The 20,188-nt window shown below is 40.3% G+C and overlaps 1 protein-coding gene across 8 annotated transcripts in view; it reads left to right on the plus strand.

The window, feature by feature from the left end:
* The window catches only part of unm_hu7910 (un-named hu7910), a 225,457-nt gene that overhangs the window by 109,042 nt on the left and 96,227 nt on the right, over window positions 1–20,188 (plus strand). For 6 of the 8 annotated variants that reach the window (XM_043689310.1, XM_043689302.1, XM_043689309.1 and 3 more), the window contains 8 exons: window positions 1,781–1,825; window positions 2,584–2,625; window positions 3,548–3,592; window positions 3,711–3,752; window positions 4,456–4,500; window positions 16,215–16,259; window positions 16,343–16,393; window positions 17,936–17,977. In XM_043689310.1, the coding sequence (XP_043545245.1) occupies window positions 1,781–1,825; window positions 2,584–2,625; window positions 3,548–3,592; window positions 3,711–3,752; window positions 4,456–4,500; window positions 16,215–16,259; window positions 16,343–16,393; window positions 17,936–17,977 (357 nt within the window). The remainder of the gene's footprint in view (window positions 1–1,780; window positions 1,826–2,583; window positions 2,626–3,547; window positions 3,593–3,710; window positions 3,753–4,455; window positions 4,501–16,214; window positions 16,260–16,342; window positions 16,394–17,935; window positions 17,978–20,188) is intronic. The other 2 variants (XM_043689304.1, XM_043689307.1) reach the window with 2 other exon arrangements.

Raw genomic sequence — 20,188 nt, forward strand, 5'->3', positions numbered from 1 at the left:
AGTTGGTATATCGCTGTAAAAAGGGCCATGTTGTTCTGTCTTGTACTCATCAGCACTGAATAGCAAGGAACTTCACTGAGTGCATTAATTGAAACTATATTATAGGAGAGTCCTGATTGATGGCGGCATTACCATGGGAGTACATAGGGAATGGCTGTACACCCAAGCTATTATGGAGTTGAAAAGGTGCAACACATGAACCTTTTCTTTCTGTTCACAAAGCAAAAGGCCCTGGGTGTGAAAGTGTGCAGCTTCAAGCTTGTGTCCATGACCCACACTGTGAGTCCTACTACACTGCCTGGGCGAGTGCTGGAGGCAGATCCCATAGGTGATTTCACATGAGAGCTGGATATATATTAGAAAGTGATGAATTGAAGGGGATGCAGATATAGGGTTGGTAAATGGGACTGGCTGGGTAGCTGTTTTTGGAGCTGGCACAAACATGATGGTTGCGTAGCTGCCTCCTGTACTAACCTTCAATTGATTATTAGTGCAACTGCTATTTCTGTTGAACACAAGATGAAAAGTGTTAACAGCATTTCTCTTGCTCAACATTGCTGAACTTTGCATTGTATAATCTGTCATGTTATTTTCAACACAGACAGTTTCCTGGCTCGGAGAGACAGCTTGGGAATTACTGTAGTCAGTCAACTTGGTTGGGTCAGTAGATCAGACCTTAGATTGTCAGAACTTTTAGTAAAAGTGGTGACAGGACCAAAATGGAGTGGGTGCAGTATTTCAATTCTGTACAGTCAGTTGGAAGGAATTGTGGCATTTGCCTATAAAGCTTCAAATCCAAGATGATGAAACTGCAACCAAGCAGCATTATTTTTCAACAAGGAGGAAATTTGAAGATCAGGTTTTGTTGATGCTTCCTACCAGTTGCTAATTCAATCTTGATGACTTGTCTTTATGCAAAAAGTGTGTTTTGTTTATTGTGTCCTCGGCTTGCTTGTTGCTTCTTACTGACTGAGCCAAGCTAATTTGGACTTGTTCATTTAATCAATTGGCTTTTTTAATTGGACATTCAAAAAGATGTATTCATTTTGGTCAGTTGTTAATTATTTTTCTATTGAGGTCTAATGTCCCAAGGTGCAATGCTTTTGAAAAGATTCGTAGCTAGAGTTCTAAATATATAGACAAGCAGTTGGTTATTTTTAAGATTGTTTGGTGTCAAATTTTGTTTGATGCCTTGCTGTGTTAAAGGCCTATCTAAATAAAAGTTGTTGATGGGCAGGAACGTGATGTCTAGATCAGCTGCTTGTGTACCTGAACATAAATGTGTTCAATTTGTTGTCAAATGAATGGTAACAATGTTTGCTTTGCAAAGTAGATTAGATTTTTAGATTAGATTAGATTACAGTATGGAAACAGGCCCTTCGGCCCAACAAGTCCACACCGACCCGCCGAAGCGCAACCCACCCATACCCCTACATTTACCCCTATACCTAACACTACGGGCAATTTAGCATGGCCAATTCACCTGACCTGCACATCTTTGGACTGTGGGAGGAAACCGGAGCACCCGGAGGAAACCCACGCAGACACGGGGAGAACGTGCAAACTCCACACAGTCAGTTGCCTGAGTCGGGAATTGAACCCGGGTCTCTGGTGCTGCGTGGCAGCAGTGCTAACCACTGTGCCACCGTGCTTGTAAGTACTTGTAAGACAGCCAGTAAACCTGGAATGTGCCCTGGCAAGAGTCTTCTCAGCATTGAAGGGAGAGCTGGGGGAGTTAATTGGGAAGTTTTAAAAAAAAATACTTTTGATTCACTTTTAGCAGACGTTGACCTAGAACATGAAGATACAGTGGAAGAGTTTTATGGTAAGTGCCTTGTCACTCTTCTTGCCTTTCAACAAACAAATGTGATCTTTAAATTCTAAGCAAAGTGAAACAGCTGTTAATATACTTTAGGTTCTATCACAAGGCCACCTTAAAATGTAGGAGCAAAGTTAAGCCATTCGACCCAATGAGTCTGCTCTGCTTTTCGATCTGATATGTTTCTCAATTGCATTCTGCTGCCTTCTCCCCATAACCCTTGATTCCCTTACCAATCTATCTCTGTCTTCAATATACTCAATGACTTGGCATCCACAGCCCTGTGCGGCAAAGAGTCCCACAGATTCACCACCCTGTGGCTGAAGAAATTCCTCTTCATCTCATTTCTAAAGAGTCTCTTCACTCTGATGTTATCCCCTTAGGTCCTGATCTCTCCTACGAGTGGAAGCATCTTCTCTACGTCCAGTGTATCCAGGCCTCTCAATATTCTGTAAATTCAGCCAGATCTCTGGTAATCCTTCTAAATTCCATTAAGTACAAACCCAGAGTCCTCAACCACTACTTATTTGATAAGCCCTTCATCCCTGGGATCATTCTTGTAAATCTCTGGACCCTACAAAGAAAATAAATTAATAGTCGCCTTACGGTTAAATGAAAGATTGCAGGCTCAGTAATAAAATATTTTGTTCCCTGAAAACAAGTCCATCACTCTTTCTGCTCTAATGAGTATTGGAGAGGAGAAATAGCAATTGAAAATATCATTATAAATCTGGAGCTTGACTGTTTTTAAACCTTCCTACTAGCTGAAGAAACAGAATATGTCCCAGGAACAGAAGATATACAAGGTTTGTTTACATCTTTAAACATTTATTTCATGATTATGTTATGAGGCATCTAGCAGTTAGTGCACAGATTGCCAACTTGATCGGATTTCAGGATTAGGGCTATCTGTCCTGCTGTCCAGCACTGCCAGTATGTTTCAGTCTTATCAGTCATCAGTTTTGATCGGAATGCCAAATGAACCAAAACAGTGACTATTTCGTATATCAACCCACCAAAGCAAGTTAATTGTCAGCTTTAATTCCTAAATTTGATTTAAGTTGCATGCAAATGACCTCCAGTAAGAACTGGACCTTGAAACAGACTGTCAAGAAATATGAGAAATCACTGGACTCAAAACATTAATATTGTTTTTCTCTCTCTACAGACAGTGCCTGACCTCAGTTTCTCCAGCATCTTTTTGCTCTTTTCTACATGAAGAAAATTTTATTCTGTAAAAGGGAAAGGGAGCACCCCATTTTATGATATGTAAAAGAAAGTACCACAGATGCTGGAGATCTGAAACTAAACAGAAATTGCAGGCAAAACTCAGCAGGTCTGGCAGCATCTGTCCGAATGAAGTGTCAGTGGATTGAAACATTAACTTTGCTTCCTCCCTGCAAATGCTGCCAAACCTGCAGAGTTACACCAGCAATTTCATTTTTTTGTTCCATTGCATGACTAAATACCTGTTAAGAATCTTGCAGCCGGTAACTAAATTGTATCCACCAATTCTTCTGAATCTGTGCAGCAGTATTTAGTATTTTTAGCTGTGCTGAATCTCTGTTTCATTCTTTGTTCAGATTCTTATATTCCGGTTTATATACATTTAGTTCAGTCCTATAATGTCTATTGATGGGCTCAGAAATTTTATGAATCCTACATGAAGAAGAGAATTTGATTTTATATGTATGCTGCCTTTTACTGTGGCCTCTTCTTATTTTTCAGAGGTGTCTCCTGTTCTTGAAAGTACAGATGAAGCTAGCCAATCAGGTTTGCATTGAGATTACCTTTCATAGTTTTTCCTTATTATTAAAACAAAATCTAACAATCTTCTGGAAGTTAAGGGTGAATATTACTAACAAAATGTCAATTTTATTACTTACAACAGCCTATGGATCTCAGAACTTGGATGTGGAATCTGAAATCCAAGGTTTGTCTGACTTGGCTGTCCTCAATCTTATCCTGTCCTCTTTGTAATTTTACATGCCTGAATTTTCTTTATTGGAGTTGTGTGCTTAAAGGTATTTTGCTGAAGTTGTATTCCAGTACAATTCCATTTGTACCCACCTATACTTCAGTATCTCTCTCACCTGAACATCTTCATGCTTAGTTGGCAGGTTATTTAGAAGATATTAGAATTGGTCTTATTTCACCTTTTTGTCTTGCACACTTTGCAGCCGGAGTCATTGAGCTGTAATTTGGTGTGCAATCCATGGCCATTTTCTTTTTCCTCAAAAAGTTAATTTTCCCTATGGTTGCCTTCCCCCAAGCCCAGACCGATCGAGGCCACAGCTCTGCCGCAGCTGTCATTTTGGGTGAAATCTGATAACTGACCATATGCCACAATGTGCAAATACCAAAGAGCCTTGTTTGGTACCAGCAATGGCAACAAAAAGTAAGAAGAGGTTCTGCTATCTCATGCTATAAATACTGTTGTATCATGTGTGGTTTGTGTAATGTGGATGTTAGTTTAATCTAATTACTTTTGTTTCTTGCCATTCCACAAATTGCTTGTTTTCATTTGCTTCTATTGAGAAAGAAATAGCATGACTCTTATGCTTTTAGCACACTTCCTCAGCTTTCCTTGTACCTCTCACAGAGGCTAAAGCGTTCTTGTTCTTGCTATTTTACAGAAGCAGTACCTCTCCCAGAGGCAGCAGAAGAGCCTATAGAAGAAGGTCGGTATCATTTTAAAGTGTAATTTTCTGCTCACATATTAAGATGTTGACCTTTATGCTGCATACAAGCATAAGCAAAACAATTGACAGGAAAATGATCTGGTTTATCTGGTTTATCAAGCTTGTCCACTTACCTGGTCCCATGTGGTTGCAATGCCCTCAGTAGCATGATGCGCGTTCTTTTGGGAGATGCAGTAAACTAGATTTATTAAATTTTGATTGAAGTGTTCTTTGAAACAGTGCAAAAGCAGTACCTATGATGGTAAAGCCTGTATTTTCACTAACACCAGAGCAATGCTTGCAATTAACCACATGAACATTTCTGAAGGGTATAAAAAGAAATTGACAGATTTTTATTTTGAGTTTGTCCCATTCCCCAAATTTTTCTCTCCCTGATATGAAGATTTTCCTTCATTCAGCTTTCTTTATATTATCCACAACTGAAAAATAGATGAGACAATTGTATGTTATAATTCCTTCCAGTAAAAGAATGATGTAATATTAATAATTAAAAATTCCCTCTTTAACCAATTTGCTGGAAAGTCTCAGCAGATCTGGCAGCTTCTGCGGAGAGAAATCAGTTAACGTTTTGGATTCAGTGACACCCCCTCTTCCCCGCCGCCCCTACTGCGCATGCACAAACACACATGCACACACAAGTGGACCCGAAACATTCACTGATTTCATTCCACAGATGCTGTCAGGCCCACTGCAATTTTGCAGCAATTTCTGTTATTGTTTCAGATTTCCATCTGCAGTTAGTTTTTTTTCTCCCCCTTAGTGGAACTTCAGTGGCTTTTTGTTTACCATATAGTTTGGATAAGATGTTGAATGTCTGCATTTAAAAAAGTAGTTTCTGGGCACAGTTTAAAAATAAGGGGTAGGCTATTTAGAACAGAGTTGAGGAGAAACTTAAGGCCAAGTCTCTGGATACTTTCAAGAACGAGCTGGATAGAGCTCTTAGAGATTGTGGAATCAAGGGTTATGGGGATAAGGCAGGAACAGAATACTGATTATAAATGATCAACCATGATCATAATGAATGGTAGTGCTGGCTCGAAGGGCCGAATGGCCTACTCCTGCACCTATTGTCTATTGCTGTACTGTCTGGAGTTTAGAAAAATGCAAGGAGATACAATTGAGGTATGTAAGATGTTAAAGGGGATTGAAAAAGTAGACATAGGATGTTTTCTCATGTGGGACAGTCAAGAATGTGAGGTCATAATTTTAGGGTAAGGTTTGAAATAGATAAGGAGAAATTCTCTCAAAAGGCCATGAAGGTGTTGACTTCACTCCCGAAAAGTACCTTGAATGCTAGGATTTAGAGAAATTTTGAGATCAATATTTAATTGGGAGCAGATTGAAAAGTTCTGGACAGCGGGCAGGAAAGTGAAGTTGAGGACAAGATGAGATCAGTCATGAGTGTATTAAATAGCGGTGCAGGCTTGAGAGACTCCTCCTCATTCTTATGTTGTGAAGTTTAACCTAACGTCAAGAACTATAACTACAATCCTTGACCATCTGTATTAACTTGTCTAAATGTTCTGAGTCCCATCCATTTCTAAGGTTAAACTTTTAAAATGAGAAGTATGGCAGACACTGCAGGTGTTGTATTCTGGATGGGGAGAGGCAATATAAACTGAATGCTGTGGTGTAAGGTCAGAGGACCAAGGGATCCATTTGTTGTTTGTAATGTACATAAATGATCTGGAGGAAAATGTGAGTGATCTGGTAAGTTTGTAGATTACACTAAAATGGGTGGAGTTGGAAATGGTGAGGAGGATTGTTAAAGGATACAGCAGGATATAGATAAATTGCAGATCTGGACAGAGAAATGGCACATGGAGTTTGATCCTGACAAATGCAAGGCGATGCATTTTGTAGGATCAAATTCACATGCAAATGAAAGTGGCAACACAGATGGATAAGGTGGTCAAGAAAGCGTACAGATCACTTGCCTTCAATGGCTGAGGCATCAAATACAAAAGTTGGCAAGTTATGTTAAAGTTGTACAAAACTTCAGTTAGGCCACGTTTGGAATATTGTGTGCAGTTCTGGTTGCCACACTACCAGAAGGACATGGATACTTTGGAGAGGGTGTAGCGAAGGATTACCAGCATGTTGCCTGGTCTGGAGGATTTTAGGTATGAGAAGAGATTGAATGAACTCTGTTTTCATTGGAAAGTTGAAGGCTGAGTGGTGACCTGATAGAGGTCTACAAAATTGAGGGGTAGATAGTCAGAGGCTTTTTTCCCCAGAGTGGAAAGGTCAACCAGAAGACACACGTTCGGGTTAGATTGGGAAAGTTTAGGGACAAGTGCTGGGAAAATCTTTCACCCAGAGGGTGGTGGGTGCCTAGAATACATGGCCAGCGGTAGTAGTGGAAGGCGTGTTAGCAATGTTTAAGGCATATCTTGATAGTCACATAAACAGGAGGTGAACGGTGGGATAGAATTCATGTGTGGGCAATAAGTAGCGGATTTAAATAAGGAATGGAATTGGTGCAGGCTTGGTGTGCCGAGGAGCCTGTTTTTGTGCTGAATTGTAGTGTATGCGCATAGGACTTCCAAAATGACTGCAGATTAGGAAAGAAATTACCAAAGCCAATGGAATCTTGGAATTCCATAAATTGAGCAAAAGCTGAACACTTATAAATGCCGAACATTTATAAGGCTCAGGTTAGGTCGTGCTGGAGAAATACATTTTGTTCTGGTCACACTTTGAGTAAAAAAAAAAAAGCAGGGTCTTTGAGAGGATGCAGAGGAGATATACCACAATAGTTCTCGGTGGAGGGGGAGTTTTAGCTAGAAGGTTAGTCTGGAATAGTTCTCCTGTTAAGCAATCTAGGTTTGTTCAATATATCATTGTAATTGCATGACACTGTGATTTCTTTGCTAAAAATTCTGTGTCTTATGATTCTGCCCCACTAGTTACCTGATGTTGGAGCAGCACTCTGAAAGCTAGTACTTCCAAATAAACCTTTTGGACAATAACCTGATGTATGATTTTAAACTTTTGTCCAACCCTGTGCAACACCAGCACTTCCACATCGTAGATTAGGGCAAGATAAGGTAAACAAAGAGAAGTTATCCCCTTAGTTAATGAAACAAAGAGTAGGGGATACAAGTTCAATGTTTTAGGCAAGAGATGCAGGTGAATGATGAATTGAATTTTTACATCGCAAGTGGTAATCACTTGGAACTCTACCTGTGAAGTTGTTGGAAGGGGAGACAAGGTGATTATTTCCAAAGAAAATTGAATGAGCGCTTGAGGGAAATCCATTTTTGGGATAGGGATAGAATATGGCAATAGGACTAGGCACTCTTATGATTCCACCAGACTTAGCTCCTCTGTAGCTGCATTTCTCAAAGCAATTTGCTGGAGTTAAATAAGTCTTGAATTTAATCTTATAAATGTAGTTAATTATCCTGTGCTCCTCTCAGATTCACCATGCAAACATTAAAGCTGAAATGAAAAACTGTCTCCAAATCTATCTTCATCCTTAATTGATATATATCTGCATTAATCTATAGATGTCTGGAACTTGCTGATGCCAGATGCTTGGTTTTGGGCTGGGTGCATTAAATGACATCTGGTACACACAGCTCTCTCTCAACGTGTGTAAATCAAACTGCAGTCCATTAACTTTGTTATGTATGTTATTTTTTCCTGTCCTACGTAAATCCAAGAGTGGCTTTACTTGATCCGTTTGTGCCCTACATTAATGAGAAAGAAAGGGGCTTACATGTTAGAACCAGAGGACTTCTCAAAGTATTTTACAGCCAACCTGAGCCGCATCTTTACTAGCCTTAATGAAATTGGCTTTCTCTTCCTCCAACCCCCAAAAAAAGTTAGCATCACTCTAGAGTATGCCTATATGACTTCACCTGAGAAGGGGGAAGTGCTCCCAAAGCTTGTGATTTCAAATAAATCTGTTGGACTGGAACCTAATGTCATGTGACTTTTGACCTTGTCAACCCCAGCCCAACAACTACCTCCTATCTGCAGTCACATGGTAATATGATCATTGTCGTCCAAATGTTTCCTAACACATGATTTCCTTGACTCACCTCATTCTCCAGGTCCAAATCCAGAAAAGTCTGTCTTGGCACAGTTTTCTGCTCTTAAAAAATGCTCCTGAGTACACTTCATAAATTCCTCCCTCCTTTCTCCTCTGTGCCTTTTAATGTGTCAATCTCTCAATCTATATTAGGATAATTAAACTTTTTTGTTTGGGACTACTCTATCATTTTTGTACCTCTATAATTGTTTTGCAAATTTGTTCCCCTCTACCCTTCCAAATGGTGAGGTGTGGAGTCCACCCAGTAGTGTAATGGTATCTCTCATTTGTTTATTACTTCTAACCAAATGCTTAATTTGTTTTCAGTCAGCAACTCGTCCAATAATATGCATACTATAATACTGGATCGTGTCATTTTTGTTTTCAAAAGCCACCTCTGTGATGCTTTATCAACTGCCTTTTGAAAATCCCATGTGCAGGTATGCAGAATCAGTTGGATTATTCTGACCAATAATTCCCAAAGAGCACAGGCAGGTTGTAAACATCCTAAAGTCACTCCGGTATCTCTGATAACAATCAAAGTCAGCAAGTGATCACAGATTGTATATCATTTCTTATGTTGTATTTTCTAACAGCTTCACAATGCCAAATTCATTGACTGTGTTACCAAGATACCTTACAGTTACCAAGCTTTTAGTTCATAAGTAATAGGACCATAAGTTCCTTTCTTTCAGCTGCACATGAGAAAGTAGCTCCCATTTTATCTTTCCTGTTCTGTGTTGCCCCACAGTGCTGAAAGTGTTCTACAACTTGCTGCATTATGTGCATTACCTTCAGCTGAAACCATTTCAAATTTAGCTGCTTCTGTTGAGACTATTTTAATTGCGTGCTTATTTTGCTGTACTGCAGCTGTCATTGCCTTCAGGAGCAAGGATTGATACAAGCTATTTGTTTAACTCATCAGCTGTATCTATATCACACATTAACCTGTTCTCAAAAGCTAAATATTGCTTTCATTAGATTCTGCCTTGTAATGTAACTGAAAAAACATTCCCATATAACTGAACTTCTCTGCTGTCCACTTCATATATCTGTAATATACACATATATAACATAATTGGATGTAAATACACAATCGAATGTCATAATACGTTCTTTAATTGCCCTCTGTTACTTATCCCTATTGAACTGCTAGTTAAATCTTTCATAAATTTGAAACTAATTTCTCCACACATTTCCTATTTAGCCATTTTATCTTCATTTCATGTTGAAACTTTCTACCCTAAGGATATGCAAACTTTAAACAGACATTTATACATAGGTGAAAGTGAGGACTGTAGATGCTGGAGCTCAGAGCTGAAAATGTGTTGCTGGAAGAAGGGCTCATGCCTGAAACGTTGATTCTCCTGCTCCTTGGATGCTGCCTGACCTGCTGCGCTTTTCCAGCAGCACATTTTCAGCATTTATAAATAGGTGCCAGTTTTGTTAGCCAGCAGTAAATTGAAAATTTCTGATGTCAATCTCAACACTAAGCTTTCAACAACTCTTAACAGATCCAATGTGATATTTTTCCCATCAGCCAAATCAGTTTTAACTGCACTTGATGCAGTCTCAACTTTTTTTGGATTGTCCTTTTCTACATAATAGCACTGTTGAACCAAGGAATTCTCTACAAAAACTGTAAAAGTTAACAAGCTGAATATTGCAGATGTTATTCCTCTCAAAGGAATGGATAATAAATGCTGGTCTGGCCAGTGACCCCATATCCTGTGAAGGAATAAAGAAAGAAAACTGCATGGATTAGATCATTACACTTGCATGCTAACTATTGTTGTGGTGGTGAGGAATTTGGGCACAGAATGAGCACCAAAATCAGTGTGGATTAGACCCCTCAGTACCACACCCTACAACAACGTGGTTACTAATTGAAAAGGTTTAGCTGTACTAAAATTTCTTGCCCACTTAAAGAGAACTGGAATCTCCAAACTAGAGTAGGTAGTCAGTATAATCTCTTGCATAGTAACAGGAAAGGGAAAGATTAAAGTTTTTTTAAAATTGTGAAACAGGAGAAAGAAAGAAGGCAGTGAAGAGACAGGCATTCAAAATTTCTCAAGTAAAAGGACATTCCTTCAGGTACTCGCACAAATGTCCTGCATAGTTTTGTACTTTCAACAGTAGTGTTTGTCCCTTCGCTTTTCAATTTAGTTTCTTTTTCTTTGAAATGGGTGAATATTGGGTGTACTTGTAGCTTAAGTTATAGGGTCATTATGGCTACTTGTTTTTATATCAGAGATCAGTAATCGGGGCTACAATTCAGTTGTAGTCTACTTTGAAATACTAAGTTCAATATTGTTAATTTCCCCCTTTTACATCATGTTTTCATGATTGATTTAGCCTTCAAAGTTGGTATTAGGTTTACATTTTACATCTTCTATTGAATGCTGAAGAGGAAGACAGGTAAAGGTTGTGGCCCTGAAATTTGCAATAAGATTTGAGGCAAACCACAGCTGACAACTATGGCAGCACATGGAAAGTAGAGCCCAGTGTAAATGTTCTCAGTGAATGCTTCATTTATGAGGTCTATTTGGATGTTGTAAATATGTTTGTTGGCCTCTTACCCAAATCCTTTCTCTGTTGCGAATGATGGGAATGGAGCAAATGAACCATTTTGATGAGTGTGCTTCTCTACAGTTTGTGTAGTTATACAATAACCAACTGCGAATAGGATGAAAGTTCTGTTTTGTTATCGCTGATTATATTCTTTCTTGTTTAGGACTGACTTCAACTTGGCCAAAATAAACAAGGCATTCAGAGAACCATAAAGGTTTTTAAATCATGAGGGGGGCATGAATAAGATGAATAGCTAAGGTTTTTAATCTCTAGGGTGGGGGAGTCAAAAACTCAAGAGCATAGGTTTAAGGTGAGAGGGGAAAGATTTTAAAAGGACCTGAAGGGTAACCTCTTCTTGCAGAGGGTGGTGCATGTATGGAAAAGGATGCCATAGGTGCTGGTGGAGGCTGGTACAATTACAACATTTAAAAGGCATCTGGATGGGTACGTGATTAGGAAGGGATTAGAGGGATATGGGCCAAATGCTAACAAATGGGACTAGGTCAGATTGGGATGTCTGATCGGCGTGGATGAATTTGACCAATCTATATAATGATGACTTCTGCTACAGAAGAGCCCCTTGCACCTACTTGGTATCAATCTCCACTGTAACTTCCCATATCTCTAAATTCTGAGGACTTGTTGTTTCTAAAAAGGTAACCTTTCCTCATCCAATCCCATTTATTCTTGTGGCATGCCTTGGTGAGATTGACAATTAGCACAAACTTAGAACAGTTTTTGCTGTGGGCCCACTCCCTATCAAACTGAATTGATAACGTGAAGATGTTGGATTGGGGCGGACAAAGTCAGACATCAAGTTGTAGTCCAACAGGTTTATTTGAAATCTCAAACTTTGAGTGCTGATCCTTCGTCAGGTGAATTGGGGTAGTGTCCTTTCTATTGTTTGTCATAACCAGAAAGGGAAAATTTGAATTTTTTTTGGACTGCTGTAAAGTCTACATCTGAGGTAAAAATTATAACTTGTAAGCAAATTTGTTTGGAAAAAGAGTTTTGAGATATCTCATTAATACACAGTGAAGCACTGCTGTCATACCTCAGTGGTTTTGAAACTATTTTCTGTGGAGATCTACAATTATTGACATGTTCCCAGGGAATCTCAGTCAGCTGTCAAAAAATTACAAATATGTATTTTGTCTGTTTTTACTTTTATTAGCAGCAGAAATCTGTACTAGTAAATCACAATTAGAAAAATCTGATCCCAAAAATCAAAAGACCATCAGAACCTCTGGTTCTTCTCACAAGAATTTTCAGAAATCTGAGATCTTAGTTAAGGCGCACAGAATTTTCCAAACGTTACGTTGGTAATGATAGTTATTTATGTCTGGAGATTCTGATGCTACTCCTTCCTGCTTGCTTTTGCATATAGATATAATTGTGTAAACATTAAGTGCAGCTGTGTGTATGTTCCTGTGATCACCCAACATCTGCTTCTAGCGATGTGAAGCAATGCTATAATTACAATTACTGTTGGTCAGACCAGGAACACTGATGCTTACCTATGGTTATAATAAAATTGAGTATTGCAATGGTCCACCTGGGTTAGTGCGCTGCTGCTTGAGCCTAACTACTCCTGGGTCATTAAAAAGTAAAAGATTTAATCAAAGTAAACCTCTCAGTTTTCCCTGTCTGATGAACTCTGGACAGCAGAAGACTTTGACATTAAACATACTCTGTTAAAATGGTTTCTGTGCTTGACATTTCAAAGGAAACCATTCTAACCACAGGCAACAAAGCTATTGATAGCCAACATTGAAACTCCACTAGCTGCAACTCTAAACAGCCTCTTTAAACCTCTGCATGTACATACTGTCAAGAAGGCAAATCACCCGACATCAGGTTATAGTTCAAAAGATTTATTTGAAATCACAAGCTTTCAGAGTGCTGCTCTGTCGTCAGATGAGAGGGAAGCACACAGAACTTATGGGCAGAGCGATCAAAAGATCATACAAATGGTGAGAGTGGAGTGTCGAATAATTAATCTCTGTGGGAGACCAAGTGTGAGTGTAAAGTATCAACAGCTGAAGCAATGACCTATAATCTGATAAAATGAAACTGAGATGATTACAAAATATTCAAAAAAAAAGGGTGGTACTGGAGACAAATCAAATGACTGGAATAACAAGGAACAAAAAGCTCAGCAGGTCCACAACATTTGTGAAGAAACACCAGAGGAAGAGTCACCGGACCGGAAAGATGATCTGTGATCTTTCCTCACTGACGCTGCCAGACCCACTGAGCACTTCCCCACACCCCATCCCAAAAATAGATCTGCAGTTGTTTGGTTTTTATTTGACTGGAATAACATGATAGATATAAGTGAGTTTTGATAAGATTTGTAGCTCGGGTTGAGGTTCTGGATGTAGGTTTGCTCACTGAGTTGGAAGGTTCGTTTTCAGATGTTTCATCGCCATACTAGGTAACATCTTCAGTGAGCCTCCGGAGCTTCGTCTGAAAGTAAACTTTCCAGCTCAGTGAGCAAACCTACACCCATGATAGGTATAACATTTGCATGCAGAGTGTATAAGCAAAGTAATAAGTAATCCAAAACTGTACAAACTAAGGTGGAGAGATTGTAACAATTTATCAAGGTGATGGTGTCAAAATAGGACAGTAAGGATGATTTTTAAGAATGCAGAAGTGTGATGGGGTCACTAGTTGCGTTACTGTTTTCCCAGTATGGGTTACTTCATTACAGAGAGAAGTATGTAGTCTGCCTTGAGGTCAAGAGATTGTGTACACATGAGGTAATCGCATGCCCAGCTGACCAGTTGGCATGCTGGCAGCTTCTGACATCTGCAACTAGTCCAAATTGCACAAATCAATCAGCAATCTATCGCTAGGTGAAACCTATTCTGAACATACACCCTGGTATATATTGACTTGGGTTTCTTCCCCCACTGTTTGAACAAAGTGACAATAAAGGGGAGGCGATAGCCTAGTGGTATTGTCACTTACTGTTCATCCAGAAAATCAGAATGTTCTAGGAAGGTCAGTTCAAATTCTGCCATAGCCTAATGATGACCATGAAACAATTGTAGATTGTCAGGGGAAAAAAAAGTCTGGTTCAGTAATGTCCTTTTGGGAAGGAAATTACCATCCTTGGGCTGGCCAACAGGTGACTCCAGCGCAATGTGTATAGAATAGATTCCCTACAGTGTGGAAACAGGCCCTTTGGCCCAACCAGTCTGCACCGACTCTCCGAAGAGCAACCCACCCAGACCCATTTCACTCTGACTAATGCACCTAACAGTATGGGCAATTTAGCACAGCCAATTCACCTGACCTGCACATCTTTGGACTGTGGGAGGAAACTGGAGCACCTGGAGGAAACCCACGCAGACACTGGGAGAATGTGCAAACTCCACACAGTCACCCAAGGCTGGAATCGAACCTGGGTCCCTGGCACTGTGAGGCAACAGTGCTAACCACTGAGCCACTGTGCCATCCTAAAAATATGGAACGCTTCACAAATTTGTGTGTCAGTGTGGCCGCACCAAAGTTTTGTGCAGTTGCAACATGATCTCATGGTTCCGAAACTTAATCCCTCTACCAATAAAGGTGAACACACCTTATGCCTTCTTAATAAGCCTATCAACCTGGGTGGCAACTTTCAAGCATCAATGTACCTGGACACAGATCTCTGCTCATTTACCCTACCAAGAATATTACCATTAGCCCAGTACTCTGCATTCCTGCTACTCCTTCCAAAGTGAATCACCTTACATGTTTCCACATTGAATTCCATTTGCCACCTCTCAGCCCAGCTCTGCAGCTTATCTATGGCTCTGTGTAACCCACAACATCCTCAGTCTCTATCCACAACCCTACCGACCTTGGGGGCATGGTGGCTCAGTGGTTAACACTGCTGCCTCGCAGCGCTAGGGACCTGGGTTCGATTCCAACTTTGGTCAACTGTGTGGAGTTTGCACGTTCTCCCCATGTTCTTCCTCCAGTGCTATGGTTTCCACCCACAATCCAAAGATATGCAGGTTAGGTGAATTGGCCGTGCTAAAATGCCCATAGTGTTAAGTGCGTTAGTCAGGGGTAAATGTGGGAAATGAGTCTAGATGGGTTATTCTTCAGAAGTCAGTGTGGACGTGTTGGGCCGAAGGGCCTGTTTCCATACTTAGGGAATCTATTCTAATCTAATCTTAGTGTCATCCGCAAATTTACTCACGCATCCTTCTATGCCCTCATCCAGATCATTTATATCAATAACAAACAAAAGTGGACCCAAAACAGATCCTTGTGGTACACCACCAGGATGAATATTTTCCATCAATCACCACCCTCTGTCTTCTTTCAGCTAGCCAAGTTCTGATGCAAATCACTAAATCATCCTCAATCCCATGCCTCTGTATTTTGTGCAATAGCCTACCATGGGGAGCCTTATCAAAATGCCTCACTGAAATCCATATGCATCATATCAACCGCTTTACCCTCATCCACCTGCTTGGTCACCATCTCAAAGAACTCTACAAGGTTTGTGAGACACGACCTACCCTTCACAAAACCGTGGTAACTATCCCTAATCAACTTATTCCTTTCTAGATGATTATAAAACCTATCTCTTAAACCTTTTCCAACACTTTACCCACAACCGAAGTAAGGCTCACCCGTCTAAAATTACCAGAGTTCGTTGGATGCTGCCTGAACTGCTGTGCTCTTCCAGCACCACTGATCCAGAATCTGGTTTCCAGCATCTGCAGTCATTGTTTCTACTCCCCTTCTTGAACAAGGGGACAACGTTTGCTATCCTCCAGTCTTCTGGCAGTATTCCTGTAGACAATGATGACATAAAGATCACAGCCAGAGGCTCTGCAATCTCCTCCCTGACTTCGCAGAGAATCCTAGGATAAATCTCATCCGGCCCAAGGGACTTAGCCTTGTACTTGAGCCTTTTATCAGTATCTTTCTCTTTTAGAGGATTCTAGACCTGAAGTTTCAGTTGTACCAGAAGACACAATTCTAGGTAGTTATTACATATCTGTCATCCATATAATCATCAAAAATGTGGTGAAAAGTCATTAATGTTACAGAAACACTTTTTATTTCCCTTCAGAAACATCAGAAGTGACTGAGGAAGATGTTGATGATATTGTTTCAGGTTTGTGCCTTTACCTGTAAACATATGAACTTTAACCACGATGCGTGATCGCTCATATATTAACCTGAAGCTATTTGTCATAGATGATGCTGAACTTCAGCCTGAAGAGATGGTTTCTGAACAAGAAGGTCCAGGTATGTATATGGTCAATGATCTAATTGTTACTGTACTTAGATATCTCTTGCAAAGTGATTGATTGTCCCTTTTCCACCATCATTGTCATTTTTGGGTTTGGGCCATGGACTTGCATTGGATTGGCCCAGGTATATGGGGCCAGGTGCGGGAATGCTTCAGAACCATATTCTGCAGGGTAGCTCACCAGGAAACCATTGTAGTCTTATAGTCTGCCATTAAATAGTTTGGAAGAATTTCCAGGCTGGAAATTGATTTGCTTAGCCATTATGAATGTACCTTCCATAGCCACCAAGTCCTGGTGTAATAATCAAACCCAGATGTAGGGACACAGCTACTGCACCACAGTCCTCTGGGTGCTGCTAGAATAAACCAAAGAACTGCAGGTGCTGCAAATTTGAGACAACAGATTTCTCTCAACAGATGCTGCAAGACCTGCTGAGTTTCTCCAACAATTTCTGTTTTTGTCTCGAATTTGCAGCACCTGCAGTTCTCTGGTTTGTTTTAGCAGTACCCAGAGGTGCTACATGAAGCATGCTGTACAAAAAGCAGAAGGGAAACAGCAGTTTACTTGTACTACTTTCAGTCCAGTCCAGGGCATTTGTTCTGCCCTGGGTGCACTGCAGTGTTCCACTGAAACCCAACACAAGTTGGAGAAACTTATCCCATGTTCCATTTCAGCACTTTGCAGTCTTCCGCTTTAAACATTTAGTTCATCGACTTCAGACCATGAACTCTGTCCTTCATTATACGTGCTTGCTCCTTTTCACCCCTCTCCCACCATCGCATTTAGTGTCTGCATATGGTTGACTGTTAACTCCCCTCGGGGCAATTAGAGTTAGGCAGTAAATGTTGGCCTGACCTCTGTGACAACCTTATGTCATGAACTGCAAACAAAAATACAGCATAAGTATAACTCTAAATGAATTCCAGTAACTTATTTATAAAAGTGCAGCAACCCTCCACTGTCATTGGAAAGCAGTCCTTTTTCCTTTTTAATACTAAATGAGAAAAGAACTGCTTTCCAATGACAGTGGAGGGTTGCTGCACTTTTAAAAATAAGTTACTGGAACTCAATTAATACTGTTATTTGGTTTTCAATTTATGGGATGAGGTTATCATGGAGGTCAGACCAACATCTACTGCGTAACTCTAATTGTGTCTCTAATAGTCCAAAATGAAAGTTGTGGGTTTTACAGTAGTTTAAGCACTGTACATCTCTCGATTATTTTTATTTTGAAACTTTGAGAGCAAACATGAATCACGTCTATAACAATTCAGTCATTGTTTCACAGAAATTGAGGCTTTAATCATTTAGTATGTGTGATTAATTTGAAAATCTTGCACTGATCCTTGCATCAATCATAAGGCCAAATAAAAATGAAAACTACAAAAAATTGTGTATGATTCTAGAAGAGAAAGCTTAATCTCTTCAGTTAAAATGATGTGCTATTGAATAATTTGAAACCCAGATGTTGAATTTTTCTGTTAATTCTCAAATGCTAGTCAAGCTATCCTCAATGTAACTCCTCCTTTGCTTACAGAAGGCGATAGCATTGAGGGCACAGAAGTACATACAGCAGAAGGTATTAGTTTTCATTTCAAACCTGAAAATGAGTAATGATTTTTGTGTCGCTTTATGGAAATTTTCATATTATATACAGATTTTTTTCAGTTCTATCTACTTTTTGCTATTTATTGTGTTTGATTGTTTGTTTGCCTGCCTGCATTATGCTTAACGTTTTTATTTTTGAAACCAGTTTTATTTTAATTTCAGCTAACTAAACAGGAAAGTGAGAGGTAGTTGAGATTATTTAGTTATTTATTTACATGAAGATATATACTATCTAGCAAGAATAATTGGCTGATCAAGAATATCTGATTATTATTTGAGGGTAAAGTGAAATTGATTGTAGCTGTGGAATGTTTTGCAACAGTTCAATTCACCTACATAACCTTTCCTTCTAACTGAGAAAGAGGACAGGCAAAGAGATTGGAAGCCAGCCAGATAATTACACTTGTTCCATTTGACCTTCCCTACATCATCAGGACAGAAGGGTGAAGATGTTCATCAATGACTGTGCAATGTTCAGCACCAGTTGCGATGACTCGGATACTGAAGCAGACCATGTCGAAATGGATAGTACCTAGGCTTAAGCTGAAATGTGGCAAGGAACATTCACACCACACAAATAGTAGGCAGTGACCACCTCCAATAAGAGATGATTCAGCCACACCCCCTTGAAATTCAATAACATTACCATAACTGAGTCACTCCACAATTAATATCCAAGGTGGGGGGAGTTACCATTTCCTCAAAACTGACCTTCACTTGCATATAACTCCACCGGCTACAAGAGCACAGTGATTCAGTAATTAGCACTGCTGCCTCACAGTGCCAGGGACTAGAGTTCAATTCCACCCTTAGGCACCTGTTTGTGTGGAGTTTGCACATACTCCTCGTGTCTGCATAGGTTTTCTCCTAATGCTCCTGTTTCTTCCAGCTGTGCAAAGATTTGCAGGTTAGGTGGATTGGCCATGGGAAATGCAGGGTTAAACGGATAGAGTATAGCTGTGGTTCTGGACGAAATATTATCTGGAGGGTCAGAGTGGACATGATGGGCTGAATAGCCTGCTTCCACACTGTAGAGATTCTGTGAGGAGCAGCTCAGAGGCTAGGAATACTGCAATGAGTAACTCACCACGTTTTGAGCAGCAATCCTCAAAGCCTGTCCACTATCCACAAGTCAGAAATGTGATGGGTGCAGCTCCCAAAACACTCGAGCTTGACACCATCCAGGACAAAGCAGCCCACTTGATTGGCACCACATCCACATACATTCACTCCCTCCACCACTGATGCTCAGTAGCAGCAGTGTTTGCTGTCTAAAAGATGCTCTGCAGAAATTCACCAAAGTTCCTTTGGCATCTTCCAGACTCGCCACCGCTTCCATTTAGAAGGACGGAGACAGCAGAAACATGGGACACCACCATCTATAAAATCCTCTTCAACCATTCCCTATCCTAACTTGCAAATACATTGTCGTTCTTCCAATATTCCTGGGTCAGAATCCTGGAGATCCCCCTCTAAGGGCATTGTGGGTCAACTTGCAGCACATGGACTACTGCAGTTCAAGAAGACAGCTCCCCTCCACCTTCTCAAGGAGCAACTAGGGACGGGCAATAAATGCTGCACCCAGTCAGTGACACACACATCCCACCAGTGAATTTAAAAAATAAAAATTTTTGAGGTAGCATTGTTCAGCTGAATAGTTCCTTGGATAAAAATAATTTCCAGTTCCTGATGTGTGTCAGTTTTTGTTTTAAAAATCCATTATCTTTTCAATTAAAGAGTCATAGAGATGTACAGCACCAAAACAGACCCTTCGGTCCAATCTGTCCATGCCGACCAGATATCCCAACCCAACCTAGTCCAACCTGCCAGCACCCGAACCATATCCCTCCAAACCCTTCCTATTCATATACTCATCCCTCTTAAATGTTGCAATCGTACCAGCCTCTTCCATTTCCTCTGGCAGTTCGTTCCATACACATACCACCCTCTGCATAAAAATGTTACTCCTTAGGTCTCTTATATATCTTTCCCCTCTCACCCTAAACCTATGCCCTCTAGTTCTGGATTCCCCGGCCCCAGGGAAAAGACTTTGTCTATTTATCCTATCCATGCCCCTCATAATTTTGTAAACTTCTATAAGGTCACCCCTCAGCCTCCGACGCTCCAGGGAAAACAGCCCCAGCCTGTTCAACCTCTCCCTATAGTTCAAATCCTCCAACCC

This window comes from Chiloscyllium plagiosum, chromosome 4, assembly GCF_004010195.1.
Source record: "Chiloscyllium plagiosum isolate BGI_BamShark_2017 chromosome 4, ASM401019v2, whole genome shotgun sequence".
Classification (NCBI taxonomy): domain Eukaryota; kingdom Metazoa; phylum Chordata; class Chondrichthyes; order Orectolobiformes; family Hemiscylliidae; genus Chiloscyllium; species Chiloscyllium plagiosum.